At 42.6% G+C, this 17,502-nt stretch overlaps 1 protein-coding gene across 4 annotated transcripts in view; it reads right to left on the minus strand.

The window, feature by feature from the left end:
• Positions 1–388: 388 nt before the first annotated feature.
• MECOM (MDS1 and EVI1 complex locus) overlaps positions 389–17,502 on the minus strand; it is a 47,493-nt gene continuing 30,379 nt past the window's right edge. For all 4 annotated transcript variants that reach the window (XM_053986705.1, XM_053986708.1, XM_053986706.1 and 1 more), the window contains 7 exons: positions 12,067–12,233; positions 9,651–9,728; positions 7,746–7,915; positions 6,522–6,666; positions 3,571–3,807; positions 2,823–3,009; positions 389–1,883 (listed from right to left, as the gene is read on the minus strand). In XM_053986705.1, the coding sequence (XP_053842680.1) occupies positions 1,749–1,883; positions 2,823–3,009; positions 3,571–3,807; positions 6,522–6,666; positions 7,746–7,915; positions 9,651–9,728; positions 12,067–12,233 (1,119 nt within the window). In that variant the 3' untranslated portion in view covers positions 389–1,748. The remainder of the gene's footprint in view (positions 1,884–2,822; positions 3,010–3,570; positions 3,808–6,521; positions 6,667–7,745; positions 7,916–9,650; positions 9,729–12,066; positions 12,234–17,502) is intronic.

The following is a 17,502-nucleotide window of genomic DNA, read 5'->3' on the forward strand; positions in this document are numbered from 1 at the left end:
CTCCAACAGTCAGTCTATTGAGAGGCTCTGGCTCGTGTCCCACATTTCATGGCCAAGTCCAAGACACCCCCCAGTGCCCCATCCTCTGGTTGCCCTCATGACCCCACAGATCCATCTTTGCTGCAGAGGAAATGCTCCTTTTTCGCCCCAGCTCAGACAAAACCAAGACAAAAAGGAAATAGATCCCTTCAGTTTTGTAGTCCTTTATTATTTTTTTTAAGTTGATCCTCCCATAGTAATGTACTGAAATGCGTAACAGTTACATTGTACAAAGCATTTAAAGAAAGTACCTCAACTTGCCGATTATTTCAAAATGAGATTATAAACAAAAGGAAAAATAAATCTGGTCCCTCACTAAAGGCCAAAAAAAACCCCAAAAATAACTGAATACCTTCCGTTATTTATTTATTTTTTTAAAACATAAATTTGGAACACTTCATCTTACAAATAGGATTAACATGAACATAACATCACACAAGCTCGCAGACAACCAGCATAAAATATTGGGTACAGTTTTTTTAATCAGAAGAATCATGCTTTCATGAAGAAATTATAACTGTTTATACAATCGAATCGATTTACTGTATTACAAAAAAAAAAAAACAAAACAGAACAAAACTAAGTCGCATCTATTAGTTATTTAGTTCATTAAAAGGCAAAAAAAAAAAAATAGAAGAGGAATGTAAGAAAATTTCAAACACTGTTTTGCACTCCCATATACACAGATCAGTTCACCTCACTTTTTTGGAAGTACATGGGTGCCTTACATCGTAACGCAGTGGGGGACTGGAGCAGTGCTGTTTGTTACAGGAACAGTGCTATTGTAATCAACAAACAATCGTTTGCCAACAAATAAATACACGGTACACACAACACAAAGGAGAAATTAGGAGGGCAGGGGGAAAGGAAACAATACAACAAAATAGTGACATGATTGTCGAAAATTAAAAATCTCCTTAAAATGATTCGAACTAGTGGTGCTGTTGATGAACACGGTGCTTTCACGGAATTATCTGGATGATTTAGCTTCTTGGAGTATTGAACATTCATAGTTTACAATATACACAAGCTTCTTATGTATTGTTTCTCAGAGTTCTTTCTTTTTCCGTCATTTTTTTTTTCTCCTCATTTTTCCTTTTTTTTAAACAATGCAGTTGAGAAGGTAAAAGAATTATGGAGAGAACAAAATATTCCCTGTTATTTCTTTCTACATTTACGACGGATAGTGCGCATTTGATAGAACTATTTTCTTTCTTTGAAGGGCTAAAATGCATAAAGCTTTAATGAAGAGATTTGTACATAAAAGCAACTGTTCCAAATCCTGTGTCAAACTATCTTATACAAAAAGAAAATCAATTCAGTTCCTACTTTAAAGGAGTGCCCATGTGTGTATCAATGCAGTCTTAACCCTTCTGCCCATGCCCCTCAAAGCCGGGTGAACTGGAAGACACTTTTTCTCAGCCCCGTTCACATAATCCACTGAAACAATTTTTTTTTTTTTTTTTTTAAAGTCGCATTGATCCTCCAGAAGTCAGCAGCTGCCTTTGCTGTGCAAAACAAAATATTGAGAATAAATAGTTTCTTTCTTTTTTTTTTTAAAATTATTCCGTTTAAGGTCACCGGACTTTAAATGAGTGACCCTGCAGATTTATAAGGCATTCTGCTCAGCAGTCTTTTAAATAGTCATATATGAAAGAGCCATGCTACTGGTTTGGACTTGGTCCCATCCTCGGAACGACTCCGCACTGTCATACGTGGCTGATGGACTGGATGGCGCTGGATTCCGCGGCGGCTCTCGCCATACTGTGCCACATGTTGGGAGAACTGTGGGATGCAGAATGAAGGGAGTCCTTGTCGGAGAGAGAGAGCATCATGGCATAGGCCTGGACGGGGGCAGAAGAAGGACAAGGAGGTCACACTCCCGTGGTGGGGATCTGAGCTTGGACCCGCGCCACCCGTGCGTGGCCAGGGCAGCAGTCAGGCTACAGCCACTGGGCTCAGCTTAGTTAAAAAAAAAAACACCCCAACAAAATGTTTTAGGTAAAACCACTGTCAACCCTTTCACTGACACTTTTGACTCACTAATAGCAATAATAATTTCTGCTTTCATCTGGTTTCACAAAGCTCAGAGAAAGCTTTGATAGTCGACAAGGTCCCAAAGTCTCCTTTGCTTTCAGATTCTTGGCACCGGAGGCTCTTTTCAAGAGGCTGAGGAATCACATTATCCCTTGTCTCGTCCTGTATTTCACCAAATGTAACAGTCTCCTTTGCTGACCTTTCCTACATGCATATTCTGCAGTTTTTAAAACAGGAATCTTTCAAAGGGGCTAAAAAAAACCCATTTTAATTAGTTAATGTTTAGAAAATGGCAAAAAATAGCACAAGGATACCATTTCAGTTATTGCTGTTTGTAAAACACGCTGAGGACCTAGAGGTGGTACCATCCATCAGGCTATTAAAAAATACCAAAAAGCCAAGCCAGCCAGAAGATCAAGTCACATCCCTGTGAGGCTGCAGCTAAACTCTGCAGCATCAGTGTCAGCAGAGTGGGACTAGTTCTTATCATGGCATTTCTGGAGGCAGCAGGCAGAACAAAAATAGTAAAAAAGTAAGAAAAAATTATGGAAATCCTCTGTTCTCAGGGACCAGAGCACCCTGCCATATTTCTGGGGTGCAGTGGGATGTTGGGTGAGCCTGAGGTTTGTGGACATGGAGCACAGCCCTGTCTGACAAAGCTGGAACAACCCTGACTGCCACACACTAACAGCTTAATCCTGCGGGTATTTGGTGACAATAATATTTTAACTGAGTTAAGCTTTTACCTGGGATTTGGATTTCCTGTACAACGGTTGCTTGAGGTCCTCTGGCAGCTGGGAAGCATTGAAAGCTGCCAATTCAGCTTCACTGTATTGATTTTCTTCCACTTTCCTCATTTTGAGGCTATCTGTGAAGTGCCTTATGTGGTCCAAAGCTGAAAGTCCAGTCTTATTATACTCCTCTTCTTTATACCTACAAAAACACCGTGGAGGTTTTAAATGTCAATTAAATGATCCTCTCTGTGTTCCCTCATCTTCTCAGATTTACACATCTAAGCAACTTCCCCCTTTTTCACATTCATAAAACACCTTGCCTCATGGAACGGTGATGCTGAAGTAAAAGAAATTCCCTTTTCTGCTCTAAAGAAAGGGCAGTCGAGTGGGGGAGGGAGAGTTTGTCTCTCTCATGGTGTCCCCATGGCCTTTCACAAGGCCATTATGAGAGATCCAGGACGGTTCACGGAGCAGATAACGTCTCTCCCATGGAACTGTCTCACCCTGCTTCCTGTCTCACCCAGAACCTCACAATAGCTCCCCAAGCACAGTCAATTTTGCTAACAAGGGCTCCAGACTGCATGAAGAGGCTGAAAGCAGGGCTGGTGCTGACCCAAACACAGACGCACGTTGCTATTGTGAGTGGGAAGCGGCTGCTCCGGAGCGGTTCCCACGGCAGCCGGTTTGGTGCTGGCACTCTTGTATGGTTTATTGTTTTTATTCCGCCTATCGGGCACACCAATACTCGGAAGGAACCAACCTGCCAGGGGAAGCTTTGCAGTTCATGTCCAAAGTACTCGTTTCCTCATAATCCTCCTCGGGAGTGCCCTCGTGCATGTCACTCGGCACGGGCTCTTTGACTGCCTTCCCTGCCATTTCGCTCTCTTCATCCTCTTCATCCATCATTACTTCATCTTCTGCCTCCTCGTCATCCAGCAGATCCGAGTTCTGGCTGGCTACCATGGCTTTTTCATCCTTAAAGTGGCTGCCATTCATTCTGAAAGTAGCAAAACAAATGCAAGCTATAAACACAGATCAGATATGAAAGCTCCTCATGGGCAGACTCCTGGAGGCAGATCTGAAGAGCATCTGTCCCAGCAGAATAAAGTGATTTCTGTATTTTATATCTTGCTTAGCTTCAGACATTCAGGCAGCGTTGGAGAAAATTCCACTCAGAAATCAGTGGCACGTTACAGAACCAGCAGCACGGGATTTTCCTATTATCCTGCTAAAACTACTGTTCTAACAGAGGCATGTTCAGATAACCATTCCAAATTTTCTCATGCGTTATTTCAGCTCAAGCTTCCAGTTATACATAGTCTGGGCAAAACAACTCACTGCCTTTTAACAGAAGCTGTAGGGGCCAAGAAACTCTGAAAATCGGATCTGTCATTTATAACAAAAAATGACATCTAATATTGCATTCAGAGTTTTAAAGTCAAAATTACATGCATAATTAATTTTGCCCACTACCACCCCTCTGGAAGCCATATTCCTTCACTGAATGTACGGATTTCGTACATGGGAACCTAAGGGACTTCAAATGGAGACCTGAAGAGTGGTCTGCAATATCACCTCTGTGCTGAACTAGGTTATTGAATGATTTGAGGGGTGAAAAGCAATGAAAAGAAAGGTCATATGGCAATTTAAGTGCATTTATTCTTATTAAATGAGTAATTACAGCAATACACACATGGAAAACCATTTGGTCTACAAACTGTTATTGCGCTGCCCTTTGCTCTCAGACAATGACTTCTCTTAACTACTTCCTACGGGATTTTTATCAAGGACATAATACCCACGCTGAAGTAGGGGCTCGTTTGGTAATGGTCTCAAGCCTGTAGGATTCAGAGCATCCGGCGCTGCATTGTGTCCATCACATCAAATGAGAGCTAAAGAAATTCGGCACCGCGGCCTCAACGAACACCCAGCCAGAGGCACAGGGATGTGAATGAGCTGCACCCAGTAGAGCCCCCCCCAAAATTCATGATACCACTGTATCTGCCCCCACCACGTCATGCAGCACAGAGGCCTTGATTCATCTATTGTTCTCATTGTGCAAAAGGTCCTTAACTCTTCCAGGAATACAGTTACAAAAATGGAAACCTTATTGTCCGCACGCCGTTTGCTTCAGACTCCGCGTGCTTCAAACTGTGCGGGACAATATGGGATAGACCCAATGCTGGAGCAAGATAAGATGAACCCTCACAGCCGTGTTGGTGTTTAACATTTGACTTTCTGAGGAGCAAAGCTGGTCTCTGCCACAATAATGTCCTGAACATATTAGAGTTTCATCTATTTTCCGAGCAAATTCCAGCTGACTGCCATGAGTTTAGTATTGCATTGAAAAAAAAACTCTAGGGAACAGTCTGTCTTTAGAACAGTATCAAAAAAATCTGAGGTTGTGCAGAACAGGGAGAGCTGAAGCAGCCATCTCCCTCTAAGATCATCAGAGAAATATCTCTTTATCATCTTTTATTTAAATAGGCAGGAGTAAGAAATTGTTGAGCTCAGTTTGGGCTGCCAACTTGCTCGTTATGCTCAATTGAGGCTGCTAGAAATGAAAGGGAGATGGACTACAACCAAAGTAACAAAAGCCATGTGATTAAGAAAACAGATTCTCTAATTATGCTTTCAAATGCAGCAATTTGCCAGGGATAAAATATCCGTCAAGAGCAGTCTGAAGTGCCAAATTTAGAAAGGAAACACTGCACAACCCAGCAACCTTTCCACTTTGCTGACTTCCTGTCAGAAGACATGTTGAGACCAGATGTGCAAGGAAAAAAATCCCAAGCCCTCATTGCCAATCAAGATGGAATGAAATTTGAATATGCATGTAATCACTTAATCCAATACTATAGTGGAGATTGTGTTGTGTCCACCCTTTTTATCCCTTCAAAAAGGGATCTAGAAATTGAGGAGACAGCAAAGTTTGTCACCAACAGTAAGAAGTTTTTGATGTTGATAATGTAATGCCAATTCAAAAGGGAAAATAATGCATAATGCAACACCAATCCCAAAGAAATATTTGGGGCTCCATCCCACCACAGCCTATCTGCTTAGCTGAGCTTTTATTAACTGAAAATATTTGGAAGTGGTCTCTTTTCTGTTAGTTCAGAAGAATTCAAACACCCATATACTTAATAAATCTTAGTAGAAAAAGCTCTCTCACATGCTGGAGCACCGTGGACTCCCAACGCCCACCCGCAGCCTCACGGGCTTTTGGCTACTCAGCATCTTTCTTGGGATTGAGTTACTTACGGGAAAGGACTTTCAGCTACAATCTTTCATTTGATCCAAGAATTTAGCCTGGTCTACTTTATTAATTACACATTTAAATTGCACTTAAATCCTAAGGCTCCATGCATTTACCCACAGGATGTAGAAGTCACCTGTTCTGCCGTGAATGTAAAGAGAAGGAATTTTTCAGCAGACTTAAATCAGCGGCGGGAGCCTGAAACTGAGAGCTCCAGATACAAAGAGAAATCACAGATGGAATCTCTTGTCCAGCATCTGCCACTTGGAACATCTTCGTACACAGTGGGGAGGGAATCAACACATTTCTTTTCCTGGGACACCAAGGTGGCCACTGAACTAACCAGATTAAAAAATAACTCTGGCTCCAGACATCATCAAAAGTGAACAATCAGGTCTGCACACCTGGAAAAGGAGCGGTGGGCACCTCTGGAAGGCAGATCAGACACAACTCACCTCTCCTCTGAGTTTCGGGGGGATTGATTGTTGTGGTTGCTGTTTCCAATAAAATTCCTAATTTCTGTGAAGTAAGAGTCTTCCTTGTCATCTAGGATTGCCCCTGTGCTTTCCAGTTCTGAGTGAGGTGAAGATGTTGCAGTACCTTAAAGCAAAACATATGATGTCTGTTGCTGCTCCTTTACATTTTCTATATTTAACCATTTAAATCAAAATGAAATTGAAACTCTGGTTGATACGGGTGAGAGCCAAAAGCTGGTCAGTGTGAACTATCAGCTTTTGGCCATAGAACCAGTAATTAGCAATTATTCATGGGCAAAGGTGATTTCCAGCCAAAATGACTTGGCTGAATTTCCATGATTTATCATCACTTTTGCCATGTCCCTGTTTTAATATCTCCCTCCTTCTCCTTGTGATTCCAAGACTGTCCATTGATAACTGTCCTCCTTAGACCAATGGCTGAGCAAATGGAACTTAATTTTTATCTATCAATTGTGCAGATTTGTTCAACATATGGAGCAGCCATGGACAAAATCAGCACAGCTCATTAGCACTGAGAGACCAGTGGCAGACGCCTTTCTCTGAGCACTGGGGAAGGGACAGCTCTGCATTCACTGCATGCCCCAGGTTATCTCCATTGAGGCAAAACGCAGACTGAAAGGACTGCAGAGAGGGTTTTCATTAAACCCTGCAGACACCCAAACCAGCCCAATGACATCCCCTTTTGCCACTGCCTGTGCTGCTGCTGTGCAGTGACCAATTTGCTGTGGGGCTTGAGAGGCACCATTAGCTCCATAATAGCCAGCGCTTTTCAGCTCCTGACAGTGGGAATATTTCAGAAGGTGCCAGGAAAATCTTTTAGAGTGCCCCCTGAGACTCTAAATCTAGGACTCCTATTGAGAGCCAAGTGATTGCAGAGATGGGATTAAACCAATTTTCCCAGTCTGCTCTCAAAAAGCTATGGGTTGGCTTAATTAAAACCAAAAGAAAAGACATCATCCAGTGGTCTTAAGTTATACAAGGGGAGAGTTTATGCTGGGATTTTCAAAGCACTTTAAATGTCAGCAGAGCTTAGGCACTTACATATTTTGCTACCCCCCACCCGCTGGAGCAGCGTGTGCCTGTGGACACCCGGCAGTGCTGAGAGGGAAGGGGCAGTCCCTGCACATGGGACGTGGGGCAGGCTGGGGAGGGAAGAGACAGGAGGGAAAAGACAGAACATACCAGACATGTTCCCGTTCTCGTGCTTTTTTAGATGTCTGTCAAGATTGGTTTGTTGACCAAAACACCTGTCACACAAGTGACACTTGAATGGCTTCTCTTTATTGTGGATGTTACGCACATGTCTCTGCAGGTTAGAGGATATGCTAAAGGATCTGTCACAGTATTTGCATCTAAAAAAACAACAAAACAAGTGGGTAGGAAAGAGTTTGTTAGTTGCTGGAATCGTAAGATTTGTCCTAAAATACATGACGAGCCTTCTGGGCTCAGTCTCAGCACCTCAACCACACTTCCTTGTTCCCTACTGAGGTTCAATCCTCCCTGACATAAAGACAAATTTTGGCTAACTGGAGAGCTGTGCTCTTAGAATGGAGACATAACTTCTATGGTGGGGTTTTCAGCTTTAATTCATATTAGACTTTGTATTTTAAATACTGCCTTTAGGAATGAGCATAATATTTCTGAGCTAATGGCATCAAATTAGCTATGGTAATTGAGTCTCATGCTTTTAAAACTGTTGCACGCAAAGTTGGGAAGTTTGAAAACAGTAGAGCAATAACTCTATTGTTTCATGTGCTGCCAATACAATACAATTAAACACTTTTGGAAAAAACATGAAACAGATCTCTTCTAATTCTCAAATAAGGTAAAAAGGGCTATTTCTTTTCCTATTCTAAATTATACTGTGTGATTAAATCTTTTCTTGAGGAATTAGCTTGCTTGATTGCTAATCCCAGAGGAAATTCGGTTATCTTGCAAAAACCAGCAATAAACAATCCCAACCTTTAATACTGTGCCAATGTGAGTAGTTTAGTCTATCACTCTGGTACCAGAGGCATCAATTTTCATACTCTGTAGCGATTTGGAGTCCCTAAAGCCTTTACTGTATTGCTCTTTAAGCCATTACTAAGTCATACTATAACTATTCCAAATTCTCTGGCTGGCAACTAGCCAAGAGTCTTCACCACTTTAGTTTTTTCAATCTTTTACTTCTCCCGTGCCTCTCTTACACTTGTCAATGACGTAAAATTTTTTTTAGTGCTGAAATCGCCCATTATGCTACTAATTGCTTGTGGCTTTTATGCAGTGGATGGGTATAACATGCATCAAGACCTTCCTTCAATAAAATTAGATGTGAATCTCATTTCCCAAAGAGACTACATGCAAAAAACATATTGTTTCCTCACAAACAATGAGCTTACTCTGCTCTTTACAGCTCATAAAATGCAGAAATCTGTGTATTTGTTTTACTGGAACATGAACTGGCCTCTTTCCAGTTCAAATTAGCCTTTCATTTTCAATAAGGTGAAGCTTTATACACATTTCTGCGTGTGACCGTCCTGGATTCAGTATCACACACATATTCTTATCAACAGGAGAGTACACCCACATGGGTTTTGGTTAAGCAGACCTCAGAAAGGATCCAGATTAGGCAGGAAACAAATAAATACAGTAACGCCTTTGCAACCAGGACCTTTCAGAAACCAGATGACTGACAAATCACCCAAATTTAGGCTGCAAATAACACCACAGAGTTCCAGTAAAAAACATTTTTGCAAGGGAAAATACGTCCATGAGCCCTACTGAACATCACTTCAATCACACTGGTTCAGCAGTGCCAGCCACCCTGCCAGCAAAGGCAGGACTTGGGAATTGTGTTGGGAAGGTGCCCCAGCCAAAAGAACTTTACTAAGACCAAAACTCTCCCCCTTTCTGCAGCTCCAACACCGAGGATCAGCACAAAACTCTGAGACCAAAATGCAATGGTGTGTCCAAAGCTAACGAGGAAGAGCTGGAGCTGGTCCAGCAAGGATGTTGAATTCCCTGGCTTTATTCAGAGAAAATGTCTGCATTGGAAGGGACCCTAAAGCTTGGCCACAGCACAGACAGGGGTGAGGGGTGTGGTACCTATAGGGCTGCTCTCCAGTGTGCGTCCTCAGGTGACGGGTCAGGTTTGCAGATCTCGGGAAAATCTTGCCACAGTATCTGTGATAAGAAAATGTTTGATAAGACAACACAGCCTTCAGTGGCTTCGTCCCAGTTTGAGCTGCACTGGATGCACAGCCCAAATGGAATCATCACGGTACGGCCCTACTGGCATTGCTTTGGTGCAACAACATCCCAATAAAAGCATTCAGCAAATGTAAGGGATCGACACACACACAGGAGTGGGACTGGAACTGCTGGCACCAGCCAGCTTCACTTGTGCAGAAGCAAGGGTTATATGAAAAACCTGTTTTAAAGATCACCCCAAGGTTCTAAGCCCACTGGCGATTATCAGCCTCGTTCAGATTTGGAATCAAGAGAATCTGTTATTAAAGCCTTGGATTTCTGCCTCTGTGCAAGCAAATTTCAAACCTTTCAACCAATTCTACGTGTCAGCAAACGTGACACAGTTCTGTGCATTGAATAGGATCAGAGCAGACAAGACTCAAAGACCTAATCCATCAAGGTATGTTTCTATAACAACATGTCTTGAAAGAAGGTGACATGTTTTCAAAAAGATCAGATAAACCGATATGCCAGTGTCAAATGCCTGCACATTCTGGAGATGATAGAGAGACCTAAGCAGAGCAATTTAAAAACCATTCTCCAAACTCAATAATATGTCACAGGAAAAATAATGGCAAAAAAAAAAAATATTGTGAGTTCTCCCCCTTCATTCAAGTAGCATATTAATATTCAGTTTATAATTGGCCCATTCTGTTGAGGACATTGAGCCCATTTTTGCATGGGGGCAGAGCACACACAGCACTCTCTTAAGTGAATGAGGGTGGTGGCTGCTCCAAGCAATGACTTTGAAGATTGCATCCCTTCACTGTTAACATCCCATTTATTTTTTCACAACATGATGTATAAGCCTTCAAAATACCCACACAGCTAATTCCACTCTTCTGGACAAAGCTCCCATTCATTTTGGGTGCACATTCAATGACTATCTTCATTGTGGGTTTTTCTTTAAAGTCCATACACACAAGTCCTAATAAGTCATGTATTTTATCACTGATCCCTTTGGATATTAAAACCAGAAGCCAGAGAGAAAACACGTCTGTAGTTTATGATCAAAAAAATCAATTATGAAAGCACACTTTTATATATGAAAGTGATGAGAAAATTTGGAAAAAAAAGAATTGTTTATATAACGATTTCCACCTCATTTATCAAAACTGCTGTGATACAGGGTGATGCCTTAGGATTTAACATTTATATTTTTCAAATCCTGTACTGCTTTAGTGTGTAACTCTAAAACTCCATGTAGACTGTTAGCTACTGTCTTCACATTTTGGTCAGACAAAACAATTCGTCTCTGGGCCTGAAACTCAAGGACACCTTACTGCCTAAGGCCCTGAGAGAGGTAAACAACAGTGAATTGGGAGGGGCAAAGTTGGAGTAAATTACTTCATTACCTGAAATTGTAATTGGAGGATTAACCTCTGATATGTAAATGGACCAAACTTATAACTGTCTGAAAAACTCGTGACCGTCATCCATCTTGGGTGTAGCCTCTGGGAGGCTTCTGACAGCCCAAGGTGTTAATAAATACCTGCTTTTATTCTCTTAATCTTATCCAGCCTCTATTCTAGGCAGCCACTCCAAGGCATCAAGGAAGAGCTCTTTGTTTCGTAACACCAATAATTTAATAAACAGAATCACAGACTCACAGAATCACCAGGTTGGAAGAGACCTTCAAGATCATCGAGTCCAACCCAGCGCCAACACCTCAACCAAACCCTGGCACCCAGTGCCACATCCAGGCTTTGTTAAACACATCCAGGGATGGTGACTCCACCACCTCCCTGGGCAGACAATTCCAGTACTTTATCACTCTTTCTGTAAAAAACTTTTTCCTAATATCCAACCTATATTTCCCTTGGTGCAGCTTAAGGCTGTGTCCTCTGCTGCTGTCAGTGCTGCCTAGAGAAAGAGCCCAACCTCACCTGAGCACAGCCACCTTTCAGGAGCTGCAGAGAGTGCTGAGGTCACCCCTGAGTCTCCTTTTCTCCAGGCTGAGCACCCCCAGCTCCCTCAGTGGTTCCTCACAGGGTTTGGGTTCCCAGCCCCTCTCCAGCCTCGTTGCACCCTCTGGACATGCCCAAGCATCTCAAAGTCCTTCCCAAACTGAGGGGTCAGAACTGGAGGTGTGCCCTCACCAGAGCCAAGCACAGGGGCAGAATGACCTCCCTGCTGGCCACACCATTCCTGATCCAGGAACCCCACAGGGAAACTCTTCCCATGCTGGGCACGGAGAGGCCTGAGAGCCTCGCTGCTGGACTCAGAGCAGGGGGGGCTCGGGGAGGGCAGCGCGGGGTGGCCGCGGGGCTACCTGCAGGTGTAGCGCTCCTTGCCCTTGCGCAGCAGCGTCTCGGGGAGCGCGCTGGGCGGCGCGCGGAAGTTGAACATGGATGGCACCGACTGGATCAGCTCGCTGGCCTCCGGCTTCAGGGCGCTGAAGCTCTCCAGCTTCTCAGCCATGTTTTCTATAGCTGACACCTGCAGCAGGAGAGAGCACAGAGCCCACCACGGTAAATAAACCCTGTGGATTTCTGCCCCCACCGGGAACCCGAAATGCAGAGAACATCAACTGACAAGTGAAAGAAGAAAAGGGAAAAAAAGCCAGGGTAGAGATGCAGTCTCGAAAATTATAGGTCATGAGGGTAATCATCAGCCAGTGTTCATTTCTTCTTATTTTTAAGTCCCAGCTTCAATAAAATTCTAAGTTTTGCAGTCATGCTCTGTGGTTTTATGCCTACAAGTCTATGCATCCCATCTACAGAAATCATTGAATATTTATTACCAAATGAACAGAAATAATAACTGAATTTCTAATTTTATTTTTTGTTAAGGACTCTCAGAGGATGCTTATTGCAGAGGAAACCTTATGAACACTCTAGCTCAACCAAGGTCTGCAATAATCCAGATCCAAAGAGGCTCCATCAATGTCCCAGGCACATCCAACCACCCAGTCCAGTGTTCTAGCCCATCATAGCCAAAGACTATTAGATAAAGAGAGAAGAAATGAAGCTTTGGTGGGTTTGGTGCTCTATGTTCACATTGTCTGTTAGATGTCTATGCTATTTTTCCACCTCTTAATATTCTTGCTCTACTTTTAGTTGCTTGTAACTCCTTTGTGCTTTGGGATGGCTCCGCTCTTGATTAGCTGTCTGTAATTTGCAGGGAGTGGGGATTAAATAATTTCTGGAGAACAGTTTCCTTTAAGCTGTCTGGAAATGACCATGAAAAGCTCCTCCAAAACCTCAAATATTGCCACTTGAAGAGTTCAAGAATGCTGCTGAGCCGACTGACAGGTGAGAATAACCATCCACCTCTCCACAACACCACAAACAAATGAAAAAAAAAAAAAAAAAAGAGCCAAGCCAACCTACAGAGCACAAAACCCACAGCATGGGCCATGTGCAAGATCTTGCTTGTAACAAAGAAGGAAATTATATGAAAGACAAGATGTTGAACCCTTCTCAGCTGGAACACCTCCACAGACTGTTCTTCAAAATCCATAAAAGGCTCCTCTGATTGTTGGAAAATTGAAATTTTAACTGAAAGAACTGGGGAATTTTGCAGGTTTATTTAATTTTATTTTCATTGGCAGAATTACATGGTTGTCTCCTGGCATGACTATTTCCATGCTGGTTAGCTCTGCCTTTGGGCTGGGTTGTTTTTTTCCCTTTAGCCTGTAGCCTGCCCTCTCATTTCATGCTCAGATTCCTAATGCTGAGTACAAATTGCAACGTACAGGGTACCACTGCCAATTTGCCAAATGTCTTTCATCAAACACAGTGAAAAAAAAATAAAAAATCTCAGAGGCAAGTCAAGATACATTTACTTGTCAGGCAACAAATGTGAAAGCATTGCAAGGCAGTAAGGGCTGTAAGCTCTGGGATTTGATTCATAATCACTCAGCTGCTAAAACATTCTCCACAGATGCAAGTGGACAGCACATTTGTCAATATGAAGGATTTTGACATGTACTGATCACAGGCATGAGATATGTAATGATGATGCTGCTGGGAGAGGAGGTAATTCTATCTCAGCACTGAGATGTCATTATCAACCCATACACCTCAACATTACCATATATTTCTTTTTATACTACTTCATATTCTCCTTTAGTTGGAATTGATTCGTAAAGCTTTTAAAGCAGTTGTTCCACTGCCTTTAATTCCTTCTAATTGTTCCCCACAAAAAATTCACTCATCTATTTTACAACTGCTGAAAATAAATGGTTTGAATGAAAAATGCCCTTTGGCCTTCGGGCTGATTAGCAATGACAAGACAGTGCATGGGTTATGATATCACATATTTATGGTGAAGAATAATAAGGGTACTGAGAAGTATAATAAATGTTTTATTTATGTATATTTAATATTCAAGTCCATTTCATTATCTAGTGGGTTTAAATCATTTTTGGATCATAATTTCTCATGCACATGGTGCCTGCCAGTAATATATTAAAGCAACTATTCTCCCCTTTATATTTAAAATGGCTTAGTCATGCTGATTTTTGTTTTAGTTCTTATTTCCAGGATTTTGCAGAGTAGAAACTGAGACAGACTCTTGTTTCATGCACAGCAACGCAGATCAACTCTACCTCCAACACTGCCTCCAGGATTACATCAGTCCCAAAATAGGTATGAAATCAGCACCTAATCTTAAATCCCTCATCCAGAGGAAACACGAGCACTTCCAATTATTTTAAAGTATTACTCGCTTTCTATAAATATGTTTCTCACCATAGGAATGACTATTGTGCTTGCTGTTTTGCTGTTTAGGTGTTGTTTTTTTTTTTAAGCCTGACTTATGTGGTGACCTGATATGATTTATGTTTTTCAAGAACTGCTCCAGCACCAACGGGAAGTGTTTGGCCCCACGGCTCTGCTGATCCAAGGCACTGTCACTCCACTGCTACCAGGATAATTATAGCTGGTACTATCTGCTGGAGTTAGGGGTCCCAAGAACCAAAACTGGGGCATTTTCTCAAGAAGTCCTGGAGTGTGTTGGTGCTCAGAGCCTTCAAGATGCAAATCCCTATTGTGAGATGGGTTCCTGGGCTGTGGGGGCAGCTCATGCAATCCTGCAGCCCTGATCCACAACATGCTGTCCATCGCCTTCAGCGCAGGCAGACAGCCCCTGCTCACCAGTGTACTTGCAAAACACCAGCTGAGCAGTGAGAAATCCAGGGGGTTTGCATTGAGGACTCATTCAGACACCAAAACCAAGCAGGAACGCTAAACCTGCCACGTGAGCTTCTGGAAGGTGGTACTTGGTGCCAAGCAGGGGCTCCAGGGGATACACAGGAGGGCGAGCAAGGGACAGATCTCCCCACTGCCACACACCAGCCCAGGGAGGTGCAGGAGCATTAACTGGAGGCTTCATCTCCGTTACAACATTGAACAGCCATCGGCCACTGCTCCATTCACTTGGCTAAACCTTTTCAAACCCATTTCTATTTCTGTCAAGGAGAGGTCACCAATTTAATTAGGTGCATATGAAAAGATACTGGCTTTTGTTCCTTCTAAGCCTTTTGCCTGATATTTTTGTGGTGTTTTTTTTTTTTTTTTTTGTATTGTTATCACTAATGAATAACCATTCCTCATTCAACTTCTGCTCACCATTCATAGGCTCCCAGAGCTGGGGCACAGCTCCCTCAGGATTTTTTTTTTCCCAGCTGAAAAAATCAAAGTCTACTTAGCCTGTTTTTGAATGGAAGCTGCTCCCTACCTGTGATCATCATTGTTGCACTTTTCTGTGTCTTTTCTAATTCTGCTATGGCCTTTTTGAGAGGAATATTAGCTGTATTCAAGAACTGAAGCCATAATGATGTTTTCAACTCCTTTCTGCTAAGCACTCAGGTGATATTTTCATAAGACTACCAACTTCAAGATCTTTTTCCTGAATGACAGGAGTTAAAAGTCACACTTTCCCCATGGTATTAGTGGGTATTTACTGACATTGACTTTTATGGCTGTTTTAATCCTGGTGACTCAGCTTCCTCTGAATCTTCTGCAGAATCTTCATAGTCAGTTCTGGATTTGGATACTCGCAGTGAAGAGTCACAAACTCTCTGCCTGCTCACCCTTCTTCCTATGCCATTTACAGACATATGCCACAGTTCAGGGCCCAGTGACACTCCAAGGTGGACCCACCAATGATCTTCAATGATTGTAAAAATCACTATTTCGTTCTTCCCCTTTCCCCTCTCTTTTTTTAATGACTAAATGTTAACCCAGGAGATGACTTTCCTTCTTCCACAATGAACCTCCCTCTTCCACACTGAAACACAACTGAAGTAACTGCTCTTCCTTCCAAACACTGTTAGTACTGATGGCAAAGCAAGACCTGCCTCCACAGGAGTTGTGTTGGCCATGGAGATGAAACTCAATCCACCAAACTCCTGGAGAGAGATGTTGGTGAGAGTTCAGGTCCTGGGGGTTGGGTGGGTGCTCACGGTCACCTCCCCTCTCCAGGGATGGTCCCTGGGACCACCAGGGAGGCAGGTGTGTGGCTAAAGCCACCAGCTGTGCTTTCAGGGGGTTCTGCACCATAACCCAACACCCAAGGGCTGTGGTGATCCCTGAATGGGGCACGGGGGGGGGGCAAGCACTGCTTGACCCCAAGGATTGAATTAGTGGAATTGCCATGCCCATGGAGAAAGCTCTCTGAGGAGGCAGGAGAGGGAGAAGATCCTATTACGTATTTTACATACAGCTATTGCCTTACGGACAAGTCACGTGCGCTCCTAATCTGCGATCAGTGAATGACAGTGTTTTATATAGAACAGTAACTTTTGATTTACATATATAAGAGTTGTTGATTCTATCTGTGTCCAGATGTCTGGAAAAGGAAGCAGCTCTCCCCCACCTCCCTGAGAGGCTATTAACCTCCGACTGACGCAAACTAATGTGCAGTCACAATTCCCCAGCTCCGACTCAAAAATGCAGACATTACCATAATCGGCTAAAACAAGTATTTATAAACATTTCAGCGGGCAAGATATCATCAGCGGGGGCCTTGAACATTTGTCTTAAAATTTATTAACCAACCCAAGAAAAAGTGGCATAAATAAAGCAAAGGTTTGCTGTTGCTGCTTTTTAAGAATAACCTGATGATATGAAATAATCTCGCAGACAATGTCATGAATTACATGACCTCCTGTTTGACAAACGTGACTGCTTCATTGCTACTATCACAAAAACAACTGACTTTATGGCCAGACCTCTTGGGAAAAAAAAAAAAAAAAACTGTTCAAGTGTTTGCTTTCTATTTTTACTACTGTTATTTGGGGAACTCTTCAAAATCCAACTGCTAAAGCTCAGGATTTCTCCCTCCCCCAGCTGAAGTTATAATGTTGCCTCTAAAATCTGCAATTTGTGAATCGTGCTGACTTGAAACTGCATGTATTTGGACAGTCAGCCCTGGAACTTGGCTGAGTTATATTCACGTTCAAGAGACCTATCACATGTGGCTGCACTTTATGAAGCAGTAGCAAGAAACTCCTTCTGATCTGCGGTATGGCTCCAAAATAACTGGATTTGTACTAATCCAGTTGGTGGGGATTAAGCTCAATTAAGAGAATGGATCATGCCCTAAAACTATGCCCAGTAAAACAAAAGCTTTGTTAAGGCACTCACCAAATTCCTTTCCATTTATTTGTACAATTGTTTTAATTATTTACAATGGTTCTTCCTAAAGCAAATACTGTGTGCCTAAAATTACAGAACCTCCTTAGAGCAACCTTCTCCTGATG

The sequence above is a fragment of the Vidua macroura genome, chromosome 10 (assembly GCF_024509145.1).
Source record: "Vidua macroura isolate BioBank_ID:100142 chromosome 10, ASM2450914v1, whole genome shotgun sequence".
Taxonomy (NCBI): Eukaryota; Metazoa; Chordata; class Aves; order Passeriformes; family Viduidae; genus Vidua; species Vidua macroura.